Source organism: Trichosurus vulpecula, chromosome 2 (genome assembly GCF_011100635.1).
Source record: "Trichosurus vulpecula isolate mTriVul1 chromosome 2, mTriVul1.pri, whole genome shotgun sequence".
Classification (NCBI taxonomy): domain Eukaryota; kingdom Metazoa; phylum Chordata; class Mammalia; order Diprotodontia; family Phalangeridae; genus Trichosurus; species Trichosurus vulpecula.
This window is the reverse complement of record NC_050574.1, coordinates 3094463-3116142: the sequence shown is the minus strand read 5'-3', so window position 1 is coordinate 3116142 and position 21680 is coordinate 3094463. Positions and strand designations below refer to the sequence as shown.

Sequence of the window (21680 nt, the reverse complement as noted above, 5' to 3'; positions counted from 1 at the left end):
ATAAATCATTATATATATAAAAGAGCCTCCATTTTACAGTGCAGGCTTTGCATATATGTATTAGGTTCTCCCCTGCATGAACTCTCTCTTTCACTTGGAGACAGGCCTTGAGTAAAGAATAATAAACACTGTTGAGGTTAAACATCTGGAGAAACTGCTGTTCTAAAAACCTAGCCAGTTCTTAAGAGTGAAACATCTCACAAGACCCCACTGTGAGGGGTGGCTCCCCTCCCAGGCAGGAAACATCCTGGACAGTTAGCAGTGAGCCTTCTTTGTTCAAAGCCCTATTTGAGTCTCCACGTGAGTGAGTTGCATTGGAATCTCACCCACAGAGAGGATGCTCTGCCTGGGACCCTCGTTCAGGACGCTGATGGCTGTACCGGGATTCCCCGGCTTGAAAACTCAGGTGTCGGAGTTCCCCGGAATGATGACGCTTCCTGTTGTCTGTGTGTCTTCATCAATTTTGCTGTTAGTTGTGTTATTAGGAATTGTCAGTAATTGCTGTTGTAAATCCAATGTAGTATTCCCTGTCTTTTAATAAAAGCATAATTCCGTTGGGAGTGTGTCTTATTGTAGATGCGAATCTGAACCTAATTAAGCTTAATTACACCAGACACTCTCAAGGTCTCAAGAACTTTGGAAATGTGTGACATGGGAGACACTGGCACAGGGCCAGTCAGTATTGTGTGCTCATATCACAGAAGATACTGTGATCTATGTGAAAAGCAGAATTGAAATGGCTCAAAAGAAACACGGGATAGACAAATTTAGAGATTTCACCAAATATTCACAGGGCCTACTTGTGCCCAACCTGTGGTAGAACATTCTGAGTTCACATTATTCTGATCAGGTACCCACTCTACTTTGTTCTGATTGGACCTACTGCAACTTGACTCTAACATAGTGATGTCCTTTTGGTCCTCTTCAAGAATGAAACATAGCAACCATGTATATATGTATACTTTTACACACACACACATACATAAATACATATAACCAGAAAAAGAGAATTCCACATGAAATAGTTTCTAGTATTTCTTACTTTTGTTTCTGAGATAATAAAAAATTGAGCAAGACATTTTCAAATCTGTCCTGATTCCTGCACTAGTCCTATATTGGTCACTTTGTGGGGTTCATACCTTCAACAATATTGAGTTAAGGTGTGTTTACCAATTATTAATGAATTTGCCTTGGGTTTTTTTTTTAATTTAACTTATGAATTTAAATTCTTTTTCTCTCCCTTTAGCCTGATCTTTCCCAGACTTTTTTTTCATTTTTATTATTACTTTTTACTTTTGTTCCAACTATTTTTTATTAGATTTTGTATCTTTAGCTTACAACACGGAGTTCCACAAGTTTTTGAGTTCCAAATTATCTTTCCCTTCCTCCCTGCCCCCCGCCCCCCAAAGATGGCATGGAATCCTATAAATATGTTCTACATCTACCTTGATATTAAACTTATTTACACAATAGTCAAGTTGTAAAGAAGAATTATGACCAATGGAATGAATCATGAGAAAGAAGAAACAAAACCAAAAAAGATGAGGGAAAAAAAAAGAGGGTAAATAGTTTGCCTCAATCTGCATTCACACTCCGTAGTTCTTTCTCTGGAGGCAGACAGCTCTTTCCATCATGAGTCCTTTGGAGTTGTCTTTGAACCCTGTATTGCTGAGAAGAGCCAAGTCTTTCAAAGTTAGTCATCACAGAAGCAATATGACTGTGGTTGTGTACAATGTTCTGCTTCTGCTCCCCTCAGTCATTGTCAGATCATGTAGGTTTTTTCAGATTATTATGAAGTCTCTCTGCTCCTCATTTCTTATATGTATTCCATTCAGGTACCACAACTTGTTCAACCATATCCCAATTGATGGGCATCCCCTTGATTTACAATTCTTTGCTACCACAAAAAGGGCTACTGTAAATATTTTTGCACATCTCGATCCCTTTCCCACTTGTGTGACCTCCTTAGGATACAGTCCTAGAAGTGGTATTGCTGGGTCAAAGGATATGCACATTTTTATAGCCCTTTGGGAATAGTTCCAAATTGCTCTCCAGAATGGCTGGATCAGTTCACAACTTCACCAACAATGTAACAGTGTTCCAATTTTCACACATCCTCTCCAGCATTTATCACTTTCCTGTTTTGTCATTTTAGCCAATCTGACAGGACAGATGTGGTACTTGAGTTGTTTTGATTTGCATTTCTCTAACCAATACATTTAGAGCATTTTTTTCATATGCCTATAGATATCTTTAATTTCTTCCTCTGAAAACTTCCTGTTCATATCCTTTGACCCTTTCTCAATTGGGGAATGACTTGTATTCCTATAAATTGGATCAGTTCCCTGTATATTTTAGAGATGAGGCCTTTATCAGAGACACTGGTTGTAAAGATTCTTTCCCAGTTTTCTGTCTCCCTCCTAATCTTTCTTGCATTGGCTTTGTTTCTACAAAAACTGCTCAATTTAACATAATCAAAATTATCAAATTTGCATTTTGTAATGCTCTCTATCTCTGGTTGGGTCATGAATTCTTACCTTTCCCATGAATCTGATAGGTAAACTATTCCTTGCTCTCCCAAGTTGCTTACAGTATCAGCCTTTATTCCTAAATCATGAACCCATTTTCCCTTTATTTTGGTATACGGTGTAAGATATTGGTCTATGCCCACTTTCTACCCTACCATTTTCCAATTTTCCCAGCAGTTTTTGTGAAATAGTGAATTCTTAGCCCAGAAGCTGGCCTCTTTGGGTTTATCAAAGAGTAGATATAGCATGCTATAGTTGTTGATTACTGAGTCTTCTGTACCTAACCTATTCCACTGATCCACGGCTCTGTTTCTAAGCCAGTACCAAGTAGTTTTAATTGCTGCTTTATAGTACGGCCACCCTCCCTAGCATTTCTTTTCATTAATTCCCTTGATATTCTGGACCTTTTGTTCTTCCAGATGAATTTTGTTATTTTATTCAGCTCTGTAAAGTAACTTTTTGGTAGTAACATCGGTATGGCACTAAGTAAATTAATTTAGGTAATATTGTCATTTTTGTTATATTAGCTTGGCTTAACCCATGCCCAACTAATGTTCTTCCATTTATTTAGATCTCACTTTATTTGCGTGAAAAGCATTTCGTAATTATGTTCATATAGGCCCTGGGTTTGTCTTGGCAGATAAACTCCCAAATATTTTATAGTGTCTACAGTAACTTTAAGTGGAATTTCTCTTTCTATCTCTTGCTGTTGGGCTTTGTTACTAATGCATAGGAATGCCAAGGATTTATATGAGTTTCTTTTATATCCTGCAACTTTGCTAAAGTTTTTATTATTTCAAGTCATTTTTACTTGATTCTCTAGGATTCTCTAAGTAAATCATCATATGATCTACAAAGAGTGATAACTTAGTTTCTTCTTTGCCTATTCTAATTCCTTCATTTTTTTTTCTTCTCTTATTGCTAAAAGTAACATTTCTAGTACTAAATTGAATAATGGGGTGATAATGGACATCCTTGTTTCACCCCTGATCTTATTGGAAATGCTTCTAGCTTATCCCCATTACATATAATGCTTGCTGATGGTTTTAGGTAGATGCTATTTATAATTTTAAGGCACTCCTAAGATTCCTCCCCAGTGTGGATTCCCTGATGTTTAAAGAGATAAGAATTACATCTGAAAGTCTTTCCACACTGATTACATTCATAAGGTGTCTCTCTAATGGATTTTCAGATGTTGAGTAAGCTTCAAACTACAACTGAAAGCCTTTCCACATTGATTGCATTCATAAGGTTTCTTTCCAGTGTGGATTTTCTGATGTGCAGTAAGACTGGCCCTGTGTGTGAAAACCTTTCTACACTGTTTACATTCATAAGGTTTCTTTCCAGTGTGGATTCTCTGATGTGCAGTAAGATTGGCCCTGTGTGTGAAAACCTTTCTACGCTGTTTACATTCATGAGGTTTCTTTCTAGTATGGATTTTCTGATGTACAGCAAGGTCAGGGCGACTTCTAAAAGCCTTTCCACATTGATTACATTCATAAGGTTTCTCTCCAATGTGGATTCTCTGATGTGCAGTCAGATTGGCCCTGTGTGTGAAAGCCTTTCCACATTCATTACATTCATAAGGTTTCTCTCCAGTGTGGATTCTCTGATGTGCAGTAAGATTGGCCTTGTGTGTGAAAGCCTTTCTACACTGTTGACATTCGTAAGGTTTCTCTCCAGTGTGGATTCTCTGATGTACAGCAAGATTGAAACTGTTTTTGTAAGCCTTTCCACATTGATCACATTCATAAGGTTTCTCTCCAGTGTGCATTCTCTGATGTGCAGTAAGACCAGCGGTGTGTGTGAAAGCCTTTCTACACTGTTTACATTCATAAGGTTTCTCTCCAGTGTGGCTTCTCTGATGTACTCTAAGGTTGGCCCTCTTTGTGAAAGCTTTACCACACTGATTACATTCATAAGGTTTCTCTCCAGTGTGGATTCTCTGATGTACAGTAAGACTGGACTTTTGTGTGAATGCCTTTCTACACTGTTTACATTCATAAGGTTTCTCTCCAGTGTGGATTCTGTGATGTATAGTAAGGGCAGAAGTACTTCTAAAAGCCTTTCCACATTGATTACATGCAAAAGGTTTCTTTCCAGTGTGGATTTTCTGATGTGCAGTAAGACTGGACTTCTGTGTGAAAGTCTTTCTACACTGTTTACATTCATAAGGTTTCTCTCCAGTGTGGATTCTGTGATGTATAGTAAGGGAAGCAGTACTTCTAAAAGCCTTTTCACATTGATTACATGCAAAAGGTTTCCTTCCACTATGGATTCTCCGATGTGCAGTAAGACTGGCCTTCTTTCTGAAAGCCTTTCTACACTGTTTACATTCATAAGGTTTCTCTTCAGTATGGATTCTGTGATGTACAGCAAGGTCAGAGGTACTTCTACAAGCCTTTCCACACTGATTACATGCAAAATGTTTCTTTCCAGCATGGGTTTTCTGATGTGCAGCAAGACCGGCCCTCTGTGTGAAAGCCTTTCCACATTCATTACATTCATAAGGTTTCTCTCCAGTGTGGATTCTCTGATGAGCAACAAGATGAGAGCTTCTTTTAAAAGCCTTACCACACTGATTACATTTATAAGGTTTCTCGCCAGTGTGGATTCTCTGATGTACAGCAAGATTGCCACGGATATTGAAATCCTTTCCACATAGATTACATCCATAAGGTTTCTCTCCAGTGTGGATTTTCTGGTGTGCAGTAAGACCAGCCCTGTGTGTGAAAGCCTTTCCACATTCATTACATTCATGAGGTTTCTCTCCAGTGTGGATTCTCTGATGTTCATTAAGACTGGCCTTCTGTGTGAAAGCCTTTCTACACTGTTTACATTCATAAGGTTTCTCTGCATTATGAATTCTTTGATGGTACATAAGGGGAGACTGTTGACTCAAGTCTTTCCCACAATGATGACAATCATAAGGCTTCTCTCCTGTGTGGATTCTGTGAAGTCCAGCACAGACTTGACTGTCAGTGACGTCACAAGGAACATCACTCATGAAGCTTTGCTCATGAGTTTCTTCCATAGAAATGCTTAGCTTCACAGTAGTCTCTTTCATTTCAGGTCTAATCTCTCCTTCTGCAAGAGACAAACAATAAAACATATATACAGAGACGCACGTACACACATATATAATTGTAATCCATTCCCTCCTTTGGGAGAAAGTAAACTAACTCATCTACATCCTACTTGCCCAGGCTAAGAGAAAAGCCTTCAAAGTTCAATGGACAGAATCAGTCATTGAAAATGCCATTAGCTCACATCTGCAGGATAAGTTGGTTTACAAAGAGCTTAGACACAATCACATCAGATCCTCACAAACACCTATGACTCCAGCACACCATTTCAGTACATTCACAGCTGTGGCCATGAGCAAAGAATGGCTGAAGGACCTGCCCAACATCCCTGCAGGTGAGAACTAGAATTCCACCCCTACAAGTAGGCATGCTCTGTCCATGGTACTAGACAGTTTTTCTCTACTGAGTTTTCTTTTGTTTTGTTTTCCTTTTAAGAAAAGTTATTTTATTGTTGCATGTTGACTTCTTTTCTCCCTCTCTTCATGTCTTCCTATTCCCTAAGAAATAACAATATTTAAATCAGGCCAATCAACAATCCATCATTACCAGGCCAGAGCCACCATCAGCAACAAAATTAAGGATCACTGAAAGATCAAATGATAGACAGCTTTTATTAGCAATAAAATGTTTTAAAATTAAAGTATACACATTCATTTAGACATAAGAGTATTGTGCATGTAATAGACAACAGTCTATTGTAAACATAACTTTTACATGCAGAGAAACCAAAAAATTTATGTGACTCATTGTACTGCAATATTTGCTTTACTATGGAGCTCTGGAACACAACCCACAATATCTCTGAGATGTGCCTGTATTGTAGTCATTCTTCTTTTGATTTTGACTCTTTCTTCCCTAATCCTGCCCTGATTCTCAAAGTGTTACTAGCCTCACTCCCTGCGTTCCCATATATCCCACTGAATTAGATCTCTTTCCATTCCTAAACACTCTCTTTTCACTGGATAGGCTAAGAGTGAGATTCCTGAGCTGTTACTTCTTCTCAACCATCTCCACGTTTGTATGCCAGACTGCAGGCTCCTCAACAGCAGGGACTGGCTTTCCCTTTCCAAAAGGTTAGTGAAATACCTAGAAAACTGGAGGTGCTTAATCCATGCTTACCGACTGACTGACCAGGCCCAGGGCTGAAACCAGGCCCCAGCCTCTACATTGCTCCTTGTACTCTGGTCTCTGTCTTAGTTGGCAAATGCAGGTTCTGGCCTCAGGCCTCTTTCTGGTTCTTTCTTTCACCTTATCCCTTATGTTATAGAATGACCTGGTTCTAACCCTGATGGGTCCTGACCATACAGAAAATCACAGAGACTTCTTTTGAGGTTCCTGGAGCATCTCATACTATGGGACACCTGAGAGTTTCTACCTCCCATTTCCCCAAACTAAGAGAAGCTATCACCTCAAAGAATCTGGCCAATGATGCTCCATGAATGGGCCAAAGACTGGCCTTAGAGATCAAGGGAGGGACACAGGTTGATGATTTACATAAAGCATAGCCTTAGATTAATTCTAAGTAAGGCAGCAACCTTTGCAACTACTTAGATGCTGCTGAATGGAGAAAGAAAATCATACAAACAGGCTGCCTGGGTCCACTGTACATCTAGGATAGATAATCTCAGTGTGGCCCTCACTGTGGCAAGGCTGCCCTTTGACATCTGCCTAACTGACTCCCTTGGGGCAGCTACATGGTGCAGGAGATAGAGTGCTGGTCAGGAAGACAAGTTCAAATCTAGCCTCAGACAAATACTAGCAGTGTGACCCTGGACAAGTCACTTAGCCTCACTGACCTCAGTTTAATCATCTGTCGAATCAGCCAGAAAAGGAAATGGCAAACCACTCCATTACCTTTCCCAAGAAAACCCCACATTGGGTTATGAAGAGTCAGAAACAATTGAAATGACTGAGCAACCTCATAACTGATGCACTATCCCATTCAGCACAGCAGCTTTTCCACTTTTTTTCATTTTGCCCAACCCTCCTTTATTGCTTGCTCCCACTGTCCACCCCCAATCACCTCCTCAGCAGAGAAATTTGTCTTCTAAGACATTGAAAAAATTGCATACTTATAAAGGGCTATCTCATCCTCCTCATCTCCCATAAATCAAGGGCCTTTTTCCTTTACGACACCACTATCAGATGAAATGGTCTCCCTTTGCTTGCTATAGCAAATTCCTTTCCAAGTGTAAATCACCCCCATTTCAGCTCGCCATTGTCCTCAGCATGCTGCCTCTCCAGCATCCCCATTATTTCACTACTTTTCAGTCTCTCCTGCACTAATGACTCCTTCCCTATTGCCACAAATGAAACCATTTCTCTCTAATCCTCAAAACACAGTCACTTGATTCCTTCAACCCAAGAGATATTTTCCAACATCTTTCTTCCATTTCTTTGCTAAACACTTGGAGATGCACATTTACAACTGGTGTCTCCAACTCCTTTACTTTGCTTTCCATGAAACTCCCTGTAGTCTAGCTGCCAATATCATGGTTCAATGGAAACTCCTCTCTCCAAAATAACCAAAAATCTCCAACTTGCTAAATCCACTGGCCATTTTTACAACCTCATCCTTCTTGACTTCTCTGTTGCCTTTAGACAGTCAATCAGCCTTCTCCTGCCTCTCTCTTTTAGTGACACTCTTCTCCAACATAAGCTCCTTCTCTTTCCCCCAACCCTCCCCTTTTCCTACTTTCCTAAGGCTCTCCAAGACACCCTCCCAATAGTGCAGGTTCACAAATGAGGTGTCATGCCTTCCTCACTTCCTCACACATTCATACTTCTGACTCCATATTCAATCTGCTGCAAAGTCCTAGGATTCCACCTAGGCAACATTTCTCCCACATACCCCCATCTCTCCCAGCACTGCCACTATCTTTGTTCAGGCACCAATCACCTCATACCAGAGGTGCTGTTAGAACCTGCTGCTTGCTCCAGATGTTTCAAGTCTCCCAGCACTCCAGTCATTCCTCCATCCACCCACTTGTCAAAGTTCATCTTACTGAAATTCTGGACTCACCCTGTCAGCATGTACTCAACAACCTCCTGTGGCTCCCTAGCAAAAGGATCAAATATAAAATCCTTTCTAGGGCTGTTAATCACCTACCCCTTCATCATCTGCCCTTCTCCTGCTCTTTGAATTTTCTTTCACCTTAATTTCCCACCAAGTATGCTATGCTTCAGTGGTATGGGCCTTCATTCTGTTCGGTGAACAGGACACTCCACCTTCAGACTCCACAGGCTTCCCTCACCATCCCCCTGCCTGGAATCCTCACCCTGGCCTCCCTTAAGCCCCAGCCAGAGCCAACCTTCCACAATAAACGTTTTTAGTCCTCCTTCACTACAGTGGCTTCCCTCTCTCAATAAGCTCCAATTTGTCTGGTCCAGGACAGGTTTCTTCATTGCTGTTGGCATGTTGTCTGCCCCCCCAGTCTGAGATCCAGGAGCACAGGGGAAGGTCATCGAATCTCATTATGTCCTGGTGCTTAGCAGAGGGTCTGGTGCATAGAAGGCACTTAATAAATCCTCACTGACTTGAAGAAAATCTAAGAAAGAGCCAATGTTAGAAAGCCTAGCCCTTTTTGCACTTTCAGGGGAGGTCCATGCCTTCGCATTCTAAACAATGACTTTTTATAGGATCAGAGATTTTTCACTAGGAGAAAGCTTTAGGGCCATGGTGTCCAACTCCCTCCTTTTAAAGATGAAGAAACTGTGGCTCAGTCCTTCAGTGATTTGTCCAGGATTCTACTGCTAAAAAGAGTCTCAAAAAGAATTCCAAGACAGATCTTCCTGCCCCCAGATCTAGCACTTGCTTCTAGTCCTCTTGTAATCCCATCTCTCATATATTTGCTTTCCCCTCACTCACCTGGACAGCAGCTCTTCAGGCCTTCTTGCTCCAGCAGCCATGGGGCTTCCCTTTCCTCCAAATAAGTGATCAGATATTCTCTGGGAACTGGCAGTCCTGGGCATGGGGAATGAGGGATGAGGATGGAGGAAAACTTGTATTTAGGTCTCTTTAGGGAAAAGAGTGTGCATACAATGCTAGAGAGTCATCCCACCATGTTCACACAGATCTGGCTTATTCTCCCATTAATGCTCATAATGCAAGTAAGCCAAACCAGAATGTGCTATATCAGCCTTGAGCTCTTGAAAATTAGATCCTGAGGAATCAGCTTTGGTCCTATCACCTCCCTGCTTCCCACTCCCTGAAACCTATAAAAGCCTTGGGATGCTTCATTCAGGGAGTCATTGCCTCATCAGGTGAGATTCTCCTGCTCGGGAACTCAATGAACCACAGTTTGGCCAAATTCTGCTTCTTGGCCAGTCTGTTATTCCTGCATTGACAGGGGCCCACAAGAAAGGAGCACAGGATGGTTCCCAGAAGTCCTGAATCAAGGTGTCCATAGCATTTACTTTGGGAGCTTTGGGGAGAGATGGGGAGAAGATCATGGAGCCAATTGGGAGTCAGAACATTTGGTCTTGGTGCACCTTCTTCATAGGAGGAGGGACTCACTGCAGAGCTTCCATTATCTAGAAAATAGAGGCAGCTGGTAGTGCAGTAGAACAAGCCCTGGGCCTGAAGTCAGGAATGCCAGAGGTTAAATCCAGCCTCAGATAGTTACTAGCTGTGTGCTCCTGGACAAGTCACTTAAGCTCTGTTTGCTTCAGATTTCTCAAATGTCCAATGGGGATAATAATATCACCCAATGACATCATATTGTAAAGAAGGAGCTTAGCACAGCAGCTGGTGAACAGAAATGCTTGTTCCCATCCTTCCTTTCCCACCTTCTGGGTTGGAATCTGGGGCAATGCAAAGGAAGATGAAGGACAAATGGACCCTACCAGGCACAGCCAGGAGCTGGGAGCTACAAACTGATGCTTCTCACAAAGAAGAATGTCCTAAATACTTGGCCCCTCCCAAAAAGGAAGAGGGTACATGGAAAAGCTGCCTTAGCAGATTTCAGAGATTTGGCAGGCAAAATTCATGTCCAGGGAGAGGCTGGACTACATGTAGGATTACTTCCACACCTGAGATGCTTCAAAGCTGATCTGAACTTTGACCTCAAGCTACCCAGAATTGGCAAGAGACAGATTTAGGAGCAACCAGGAAACTTCCAGGTTCTCTTCACATAATGTATTGACATTTTATAGTAAGACCAGGCAGCAGGAGGACCCTGTCTCTGGGACATAGGAGACCAGCACTTTTCCCATTCTAGTGATTGATAAATGCTCCAAAGCCAGCACACTCAGGAATGAAGATATTCTCTGTGATAGCAGACTCCAAGTGGCCAGGGGAAGTGTCCTTACCCACAAAGAGCAGGTTCTGGGCATTCTCCAGCATGACCTCCTTGTACAACTCCTTCTGAGAATGGTCCAAGAGGCCCCACTCCTCTGGGGTGAAGTCCACAGCCACATCCTTGAATGTCATCAACTCCTAAACCATCAAAAGTCCCACGATTTAGAGCAGAAAGAGACTCCAGAATTCCTATAATCTAACCTTACTCAAGTGAGAGGAGGGAAATAAAGGGCAGAAAGGGGATTTACCCAAAGGTTGTACCGTTGATGAATGTCAGAGTCAGCACTTGAAACCAGAGTTGTTAAGAGCCCAATGGAATGTTGAGAAAAGCAGTTGATGTGGTCAACTGGAATAAAGATGAGAAAGGTCTTACTGTGGAATGTGTCTCCCTGTGGAATGTGTCTCCCTGTGGAATCTCAGACAAAATATGTTTTATTTGTGAGGTAGGAAGATCTGTGGAAGAGACAGACAGAAGATGTGAAATTTCTCCCTTATCAAAAATGATGGAAGTGATGTTACAATGAAAATTGTGTGAGGAATTTGTGAGAAGCTGGCAAATGCACTGTATTTGTGGAGAAAGGGGGGCATTTATGTGTGCTTATAGGAAAGAAAGACAAAGAAAAGATCTAGTCCATTTCCTGAGAAGCTGAAACAAAGTCTTCTCTAGACAAAACATGAAAAGGGTTCATAAGAGATACTAATTACAATCTAGACTGAACTGAGGGCTATGAGACTTTACAGCCAAATGAAGAACAGTTATCTGTTGTTACATTGATGCTTGAGTATACCCCAGCTATGATGTGTCATGGCCAAAATGTCTTATGCCTTCACTTAATGATTGCTTTCATTTGTCAACAGCATTTATTTCTTTACTATAATATTTAGTTACATAGTTGGGTCTTTTTTGTCGATCTTTGTGCTCAAAAAGGACCAAATGACATCACTATGTCAAAGTCAAGGTACAGTGTGTCTGACCAAGGTTGATCAGACCAATACAAGCCTAGAAGGCTCTACCACAGGTTGGGCACAAATAGTCCCTGTGAATATCTGGGGTAGAGATGGCTCTCAATTTGCATATCTCACCATTCTTTTCAAGGACTGTAATTCTGCTTTGCTCACATAACACAGTACATTCGTTGATGCAGGCACCCCATTCTGGGTGGTCCTTTCCCAGTGTCTCCCATATATCACCATTGATTATACAGCTTTTCAGGGAGACCTTGGAAAGGCCTTTGTATCACTTCCTCTGACCACAACGTGAGTGCCTTCTTTACAAGAGTTCTCAGAAAAATAGTGTTTTAGGCAAACATACTTTGGGCATTTGTACAACATGGCCAGCCCATCAGAGCTGCACTCTCTGAAGGAGAGTGGGGATGCTTGGCAGTCTAACTTGAGAAAGTACGTCAGTGTGCAGTACTTTATCTTGCCAGGAGAGCTGATTCTTTCTAAGACACTTCAAATGGAGAGATTCAGTCTGCTGGCATGGCCCTGGTATAATGTCCAGTTTTCATAGGCATATTAAGAAAAAGGTCACACAGTACCTCCGTAGACCTTCACTTTGGTACCCAGTCTAACTTCTCTTCTCTCCCACACTTTCCTTGGCCACTCCCAAACCCTGAACTATCTTGAGCAAAGCAGGCATCAACTCAAAATTAGTTATCTTAAATAGAAAATAATGTGAGGTATAAAATTTGCTAGTAAATAATGATTTAATTGTACCAGATGACAGGTTACCTTTAAGGACAACTAATTCCTCAGTAATTAGTGACAGAGCTGTGATTTCCAGAGCTTATTTTTGTAACAGAAGAGGAACAGAAAAATTACAACAATTTCAGGAAACATGTTTTGAACATAATTCAACTGGACAAGGTGGGTCAGATCAATACGTACTCCTTGTATGTTTTCTTGTCCCAGATTCATCATGTGTCTTTCAACCTGTCTATTAAATTTAGATTACCCCAGAATTCCTGGTTTTGCAGCTGATGAGTTTTACAACTAAAGTATTATTTAAAGGAGCCTATAGTTTGAAGAAAGACTGGAAAAGGGGAGCTCATGGTTACTAGTTAGCACCCACTCCCCATCCTCCAGCTGCCAGAGAGGACAACTCAACCTTATTAGATTACACTACTCAATTTAGACTTAACCTCTAGAGGCAGAAAAAGTAAAAAGGAGCTTATCCACTAAGACTGGAAAGAAGAATTTAGCCTTTCATCAACCACCTTCCTCCAGTCGCCTGAAAGAGGAATTTAGCCTTTGAAAAGAATCTTATAATCCCATGACTATTTTAGCCATAAAAAGACATGTGTCTTACACTAAAACCTGCTACTAAGTGACTGAGTCTTATCAGTTTAACTATTCCCTATATCTACAGGTGACTCAGACTTAAGAGAATGTCTAGGTTAGTCTGACTTAGCAGTTAGGGCAAGCTTTTCCCAAAGAAGGCCACTCAGTCCCACAATCAAATATAATTATATAGTAGCTCATTCAAAAGTTCTCTCTTTTTAAACGTCATTATCTATATGGACATGCTGGAAAACATACTGCCAAGGGAAATGAAATGATTCACAGGACTGAAAATTCTTGTGACCGATTGGCTGTAACCAACGGTGCCACATGTGGATGGGGCCATGCTGGATGATGGAGAACCTCGATTTTCTTAATTGTTTTTTACATTTTATAAAGTATATTTTCTTCCCCCCTGCCCAATTACATGTTAAAACATTTTTAACATTTGGGGTTTGTTTTAAAGTATTGAATTCCAAATTCTATCTTATAAATTTGACTCACTTTTCTACATATTTAAGAAATGAAACTTTTATCAAAGGTACTTGTTTGAAAATTTTTTTCCCAGTTCTCTGCTTTCCCTGTAATTTTGGTTACACTAGCTTTGTTTCTGGAAAAAAAACTTTTGTAATTAAATAAAATCAAAATTACTTTGAGGGCTTAAGGCTACTCTGAGTATGATGTGCCATTGGTCAAAACACCTTATACCTTCCATTCCTCATTGCTTTCATTTGTCAATAGCATTTATTTCGTTATTCTAAGATTTACTTACATAGTTGGTAGTTTTTGTGTTTCTTTTTCCTCAGAGAGGACCAAAATGACACCACTATGTCAAGGTCAATGTCTGTCTGACCGTGGATGATCAGAATAATGGGACCCAGAAGGCTCTAATACAAGTTGGGCACAGATAGTCTGTGTGAACATTTGGGGTGGAGATGGCTCTCAATTTGCACATCTCACCATTCTTTGGAGCTACTGCAATTCTCCTTTGCTCACTCTGCACAGTGCATTCTTTGCTGCAGGCATGCCATGCTGGGTGATCCTTTGCCAATGTCTCCCATGTGTCACAACTGATTACAAAGATCTTCAGAGAGACCTTGGGAATATCCGTGTATCACTTCTTCTGACCAACTTGTGAGTACCTTCTTTGCATGAGTGTACCATGAAATAGTCTTTTAGGGAAACATACTTTAGGCATCTGAACAACATGGCCAGTCTGTCAGAGTTGTGCTGTCTGTGGTAGAATACGAATGCTTGGCAGTCTAACATGAGGAAGGACCTCAGTGTCCACTACCTTATCTTGCCAGGCGATCTTTGGAATCTTCCTAAGGCAATTCAAATGGAAGAGGTTCAGTTTGCTGGCAAGGCACTGGTATACTGTTTAGTTTCCACAGGCATACAAGAATGAGGTCAACACACTAGCTCTGTAGACCTTCCGTTTGGTAGTCAATCTAATACCTCTTCTCTCCCTCTTTCCTTGGCAGCCTCTCAAGCACTGAACTATCTCTGGCAAAGCAGGCAACAACCATTAAAATTAGTTATCTGAAATAGAAAGTAATCTGAGGTACGAAATTTGCTAGTAAATGATTTCATTGTACCAGGTGACAGGTTACCTTCAAGGTCACTAGTTAGTCAGTAATTTGTGACAAATTTGTGATTTCTAGAGCTCATTTTTATCACAGAAGAGGAAGAGAACTGTGACAACAATCTTAGGAAACATGTTTTGAACAAAATTCTTTTGGACAAGGCAGGTCACCTGACCACTTACTCCCCCTGAGTTTTCTTGACCCAGATTCATCCTGTATCACCCTGTCTGTCAAATGAAATCACCCCAGAAGTCCTTGCTCTGCAGCTGATGAGTACTTCAACCAAAAGTAATACTTTACAGGAGACTACAGATTGAAGAACAACTGGAAGAGAAACTTGTGGTTTGTAGTGAGCAGTCACAGCCTGTTCTCTAGCTGCCAGAAAGGAAACGCAACCTTACATGATTACACTTCTCAACATGGTCTTAATGTCCCGCTGAAGAAAAAATGAAAAGGAGCTAATCTACTAAGACTGGAAAGAGGAAACTAGCCTTTCAATCACCTCCCTCTCTCTCTCCCTCCCTCCCTCACTCTCTCTCTCTCTCTCTCTCTCTCTCTCTCTCTCTCTCTGTCTCTCTCTCTCGGTTTTAGTGACACTCCTTTCATTGTTGAAAGAATCGAACAATAACCTCCTAAAAATGTTGTCACAATGAAAACTCCCAGGAATATTATAGGCAAATTCCAGAGCTCCCAGGTCAAGGAGAAAAAAGTGTAAGTCACCAGAAAGAAGAAGTCAAAGGTCATGGAGCCACAGTCAAGCTAACACAAAATTGAGTAGCTTTTACATTAAAAAGTCAGAGGGTGTGGAACGATATTCAGCAATACAAAGGAACTAGGATTATAACCAAGCAGCACTTGCAACCCAGCAAAACTGAGTATAATCCTTCAGGGGCAAACATGGACCTTCAATAAATAGAAGATTATCATGCATTCCTAATGAAAAGGCCAGGGCTGAACAAAAAAGTTAACCTTCAAATACAAGACCCAAGAGAAACATCAAAAAGCAAGCAGGAAAGAGAAAACAGAAGAGATTCAATAAGGTTAAATTGTTTTTATTCCTATATGGGAAACTCTTAAGACCTTTATAACTATCAAAGCAATTAGAAGGAGTATCCATTGACTGTGATGGGATGATAGTCAAGAAAACAAAATTAATGAGTGACAAAGAGAACTGCATTCCAAGAAGAGGCAAGGGAGAGGTAGAAGGGGGTGAATTACCTAACATAAAAGAGGCAGAGAAGAACTATTACAGGGAAGAGGAAAATGGGGAAGGTAGGAAGAGAGGGCTTGAATCTGACATATCAAAATTGGCTCAAAGAGGGAATACCATACATGCTCAATTGGGTATAGAAATCTATCTCATCCTATAGGGAAGTAGAAAGGGACAGGGATGGGGATGGGGGACTGATAGAACAAAGGGCAGATTGGGGAAGGCAATGGTCAGAAGCAAAACACTGGTGAGGAGAGACAGGGTGAAAGGTGAGAGAGAAGAATAAAGAAGGGGGAAATAGGATGGCATGAAACACACAGTTAGTTATCATAACTATAAACATGAATGGAATGAACTCACATATTAATGGCATTACTAGATGTAAAATGGATAATTTTGATTGTATTAAATTAAAAAGTTTTTTTTTCAGAAACAGAATTGGTGAAACCAAGATTAGAATGAAAACTGACAACTGGGAAAAAAAATTTACAGAATGTATCTCTAATAAAGGCCTCATTTGGCGGCAGCTAGGTGGCACAGCAAATAGAGCACTGGCCCTGGAATCTGGAGGAATTGAGTTCAAATCCGGCCTCAGACCGTTGACACTTAGTAGCTGTGTGACCTTGGGCAAGTCACTTAACCCCCATTGCCTCTCCTCCATTCTCCAAAAAATAAAATAAAGGCCTCATTTCTCAAATATATAGAGCTCTCAGTCAAATTTATAAGAATACAAATCATGACCCAACTGATAAATGGTCAAAGGATATGAACAGGCAGTTTTCAGACAAAGAAATCAAAGCTATTTGTAGTGATATACAAATAACATAAATCCCTATTGTTGAGAGAAATGCAAACAAAAACAACTCTAGGTTACCACCTCACCTGTTAAATTGGCTAACAATCATTATTGGAGGGAAGTAGGAAAACTGGGACACTAAAGCACTGTTGGTGGATTTGTGAACTGATTCAACCATTCTGGAGAGCAATTTGGACCTTTACTCAAAGGGCTATAAAACTGTGCATACCCCTTGACCCAACAGTAACACTGCTAAGTCAATATCCACAAAAGATGTTTAAAAGAGAGTGAAAAAAGGATCTATTAAGAGAAGTGTATTTATAATAGCTCTTTTTCTATTGGCTAAGAATTGGAAACTGAGGAGGTGCCTATTAATGGGGGAATGCCTTAACAAGTTGTGGTATATGACAAGCAGGATGATTTCAGAAACCCCTAGAAACACTGATGCAAAGTGAAGTGAGCAGAACCAGGAGAACATTGTACACAACAATACAGTATGGTGAACAACTCAGCTATTCTCAGTGATACCTTGATGTAAGACAATCCCAAGGGACTCATGATGAAACATAGTATGGCCCTCCATAGAGAGAACTAATTAAGTGTCAATACACTTTCTTTCCTTTGGTTCAAGTTTTCTTTCACAAAAGGACTAGTATGGAAATGCTTTACATCACTGTATATGTACATCCAATTTATGATAGTATAGAATGTGTTGGAGGGTTAAAAGGAAGGAGGTAGCTTGAGAACTGGAAACTCAATTCAGGAATAAAAAATGTTTTTATATGTCACTAGGGAAAAAATGAAATATTATTTTAAAAAGATTAATAACAAATGGCAGGTAGGTTGCCCAGTAGGTAGAACAGCAGGCCTCAAGGCAGGATAATCTGAGTCAAATTTAGCCTCAGACACATACTAGCTGGGTGACCCTGAGCAAGTCAATTAAGCCTGTCTGCCACAGTTTCTTATCTGTAAAATGATCTGGGGAAGGACATGGCAAACCACTCCAGTATCTTTGCCAAGGAAACCCCAAGTGCATCACAAAGAGTGAGACAGGACTGAAACTCAAAAACAACAAATAGCCATTCCCCAATAGATAAATGGTCAAAAAATATGAACAAAGAATTCTGAAAAGAAGACCTGCCAAGTATTCCCAACCACAGGAAAAAATGCTCCAAGCCACTAATAAGAGAAAGGTCAACCAAAACCACACTAAGGCTTCATCTCATACTCTGCAAAACTGACCACAGTGACAAAAAAATGGCAGCAGTCAATGCTGGAGGGGTTGTGGGAAGGTGGGCACACTAAGACAATGTTGGGGGAGCTAGGAAGTGGTAGAAGTTCATGAAGATCTGAGTTCCAATCCAGCCTCAGACACTTACTAGCTCTGTGACCCTGGTAAGTCATTGAACCTGTTTGCCTCAGTTTCCTGAACTGTGAAATAGAGAGAATAAGAACACCTAACACACAGGGTTGTTGTAAAGACAGTCAAAAGTGGATTTGGGGGAGAAAAAGAGTCCCTCCATAGTTTCTTTGCCTTTGAGCCTGATGCCTCTCTGACAGGAGCTAAGTGTCTCCTTCAGTACCCCCCTTTCCCCAGTAGGAAAAGAAAACTCCTCTCTAACAAGGAAAGGCCCTTCAGAAATGCTCCTACACTAACAGCTAAAGAAGGCGCTCTTCTCTTTGGCCTGATCCAAGCAGCTCTGCTAAGGGCCTCTGAACATAGGAGTGTCACCCGGAAGCCAATCTAACCTGTTCTCTTCTGTTTCCTTATTTTCCAGAAACACTGGACCAGAGTGTGCAGGAGGCCAGGACCCTAAACCCCCCACCCCCAGCTCATAAAATTTGCTCCTTCCAGCCCTTACTGCCTGCTCAGTGCGCCCTTGAGAGTCAAACCATCTACAAGACAGGGACCAGTCAGTTGCACCAGACCAATAAACTGTTTGTGCAGCTTGGATCCTACATATTATGTCATTAGGTGATATTATTAACCCCATCAAACATTTAAGAAATCTGAACGAGAGAGCAGGGCAGTGTTGTTACTACTGTTTTCAATTTCCTGCCTATTGGAAAAAATCCATAGGTGGGGGACTGTCAGCCTCACAGACAATCCTCTTTGTCTCTGGAAATGACCTCTTTGGCTGATGTTGGTCAAGTCTAAGGACAGAGTACACTCACCTGGGCTGGGGGTCTGCAGCTCCCAGGGGCCATTCCCTCTGGCTCCAGGCTCCCTGCTTGGGTGGGGTTTTAGTCCTCCACAGGCTGAGCTGGGGAGGCTGAAGGATCCCAGAGGGACAGAGTCTTCCCCTGTTCTTCCAGGGCTGGAGGTTGACCTATGGGGGATTTACAGAGGGTCAGGTCCTGCCTTCAGGCCAGAGACCCCACCCTAAATGAAAAGATGAACTCACCCTCTCTAGCTCTTTCTCTTCAGTCTCCTTCCCCTCCCCCATCCTCCTTTAGAGGACCAAGAGGCAGAAGGGGTTTGGGATCCCACGGGAGATGAGACCACTCAGAGCCTCAATGGCTCCTGAATCTGAGATCTCCCTCCAGTTGGTTCTCTGCCATCCCTGCCTGTCCTCTCCCCAACTAACACACTGACACTTTATCTAGACAACAGACTGATTGCTAGATCTAGAGAGGAGGGAAGCTTATGAAGGTTGGGGGTGGGGACAGCTCTGGGATGGAGCTACCAGGGAATGAACAAGGGAAGCTTGAGGCTGGGAGACAAAATCCAGTCTGGGATACAGCTCCCTGGCAGGGGGCCTGAGGGCTCTGAAAGAAGAGGGGGCAGGGAAGCAGGGGGCCTGGGGAAGGGGAGCCCAGGTAGGGTCTGGGAGGAAGACATTCTAACCCAGCTCATGGCAGGGAGGTCAGGGATCCTGGAGTGATAGAAGGGCTCCAGTAGCACACTGAGCCTGGGAAAGCAGGAGGACTGTGTCCTGGGGTCTAACCAGGAGCTGGGGAGTACTCCTGGGACTCTCTGGTAGAGCTTAGGCCTAGAATCCCTCAAGGGAGACCAGACACAGGGGGTCAATGCCTGGGATGTGCTAGGGGAGCAGCTGAGGGTCCAGGTAAGGGGGGACAGGCAGGAGCTTTGGTTCTAGCATCCAAAGTGCCGTCCTCAGGGCAGGCAGAAGGTTAGCTTCTTAAAGAGGACGTGGTCTGAAGGAAGAACAACTGAGTCTCTAACCAAAAGGTGGAGAGAGGGAGACAGTATTCCTAGGTCCCTGTGGCCAAGATTTTAATTCTGGGAAAAGGTGACCCAATCTTAAATCTGGGGAGGGTGACCTGGACATTTGGGAAGTGACTGGGAGTCTGGAAAAGAGTTAGGGGAGGGAAGCTTGTCCAATAGCCAGGCTTGGGAGGGAGAATTGTGGACCTGGAGGGCACTCACCACGTGGTCAGAGGAGGAAGGTGAAACCCAAAGGTAGGGACAGGCAGCAGAAGCCAGCAGGTCTGTGAGGGGCTGGCTCAGACCTACCTGGATCTGCACCCACAGAGCCGGGGTCCAGAAGGCAGAGATGGAGGGTCCAAGAGAAGGCAGAGTGATCTCAGCTCTGGGGGAAGAAGGTGGAGAGATTTCAACTCTGAGGGAAGAAGGTAGATCAATCTCAGCTCAAGTTCCAGTTTTCAGCCAGCCCCCTCTGGGAGGGTCCTCCCCCCTGTGCCCAGCCTCTGAGGTCCCCAGGACGGGCCCTTTCCTCCAATCACACCCAGAGCCGGGAGGTCAGCCCCCTGCCTGCCTCTCCTCCCAAGCCAAGCCCTCCATCACACGGAATGCCTTGGCCACTGGGATGAGCCCTCTCCTGCCCTAGATCCCGCCCACGGCTCCAAACTCCACCCCAGGGCTCTTATTCCACCTGGGCCACCACCCACCAGGCGGGCCAGTTCTGAGAGCCCCTCCTCCCCATCACTACCACGTGATTGGAAGAAAGATTCGGGACTCTAGGAGGTGGGAGGAGGAGAACAAGGAAGAGGCAACCTGGAGATTTCCAGGAGAGCAAGTGATTCACAGCAAAATAGGGCTTACTTTCAGAATGGAGGTTGTTCACCAAATGCAGGCAGGCTGGTTAGCACATTTCTCTAACTTCAATTAGAATGGGGCTCATTTACCGTCAGATCCCAGGATAATCGGGGTGTTTGACCCTCTAAGGGCAGATCCACCCGTAATGTAAAATACACTTAAAATTTGGCATTTAAGGTGATGTGATTAGGAGCTGAAAAAGGAGAATTCTATGTAACTGGATCAGAATTACCCTGTTGTAGTCTGATTGCATTCGGTCTACAGGGTCAAAGGGATACGTGGAGAAAGTGGGTTTTAGATCTGAGACAATTCTAACAAAATCAACTGAATAGATGCTATGTGACTGGCAATTTTGTTTCATGTATTAAAACTGTAACATTGTGTTATTATGCTTCAAATTTTTCTCATTTGGGGATTTGGAGGAAATCATGCTATAAGTTAGGCTCTTAATTTGAAAAAATGATTTCTAGAGGGATATACAATTGTGCCCTCAGAAAAGGAGTGTGAACCAGCCAGGGTCCTCCCCAAACCATTGGAGCCACTCCCCACCCCCACTTGAGAAAGACAAAACCCGGATTGGCCAATGAGGAGAGGCATTTTGGTGCACTCTGAGCTTAACCTACCATAATGCCCTGCTTGCTCTGGCATAACAGACAATGAACTCTCATGCATATCTCTCTGTGCAGGATCCACCAGCTTTGAGAGAAATAAACATACACATGCAATCTAATTTTGTTTGGGAAGAAACTCACTAACGGTCAACATCCCTTACCAAAGGTTTCTTCAAGAACAAACAGAATGAGGTTCATCTGACCAGGTTTCAGCAAGGAACAATCAAAATCAGGCTGTACATGTGCTATGACATGCTCAA

At 42.4% G+C, this 21680-nt stretch overlaps 1 protein-coding gene across 1 annotated transcript; it reads right to left on the bottom strand.

The window, feature by feature from the left end:
* Nucleotides 1-3573: 3573 nt before the first annotated feature.
* On the bottom strand, nt 3574-11002 carry LOC118835484 (zinc finger protein 260-like). Its single transcript, XM_036742673.1, has 3 exons — nt 10925-11002; nt 9483-9578; nt 3574-5615 (listed from the first exon to the last, which is right to left on the bottom strand). The coding sequence occupies exons 1-3, from the start codon at nt 10956-10958 to the stop codon at nt 3706-3708; spliced, it is 2040 nt and encodes a 679-aa protein (XP_036598568.1). The 5' UTR covers nt 10959-11002; the 3' UTR covers nt 3574-3705.
* Between the last annotated feature and the right edge of the window lie 10678 nt (nt 11003-21680).

What these genes read in the sequence shown, in the direction of transcription:
- LOC118835484 (XM_036742673.1), bottom strand. Translation starts at nt 10,958, where the DNA reads ATGCTGGAGAATGCCCAGAACCTGCTCTTTGTGG. An exon ending in CCAGAACCTGCTCTTTGTGG is followed by an intron (nt 9,579 to 10,924) that starts GTAAGGACACTT and finishes CCCCATGCCCAG; the next exon opens with GACTGCCAGTTCCCAGAGAA. An exon ending in CCTGAAGAGCTGCTGTCCAG is followed by an intron (nt 5,616 to 9,482) that starts GTGAGTGAGGGG and finishes TGTCTCTTGCAG; the next exon opens with AAGGAGAGATTAGACCTGAA.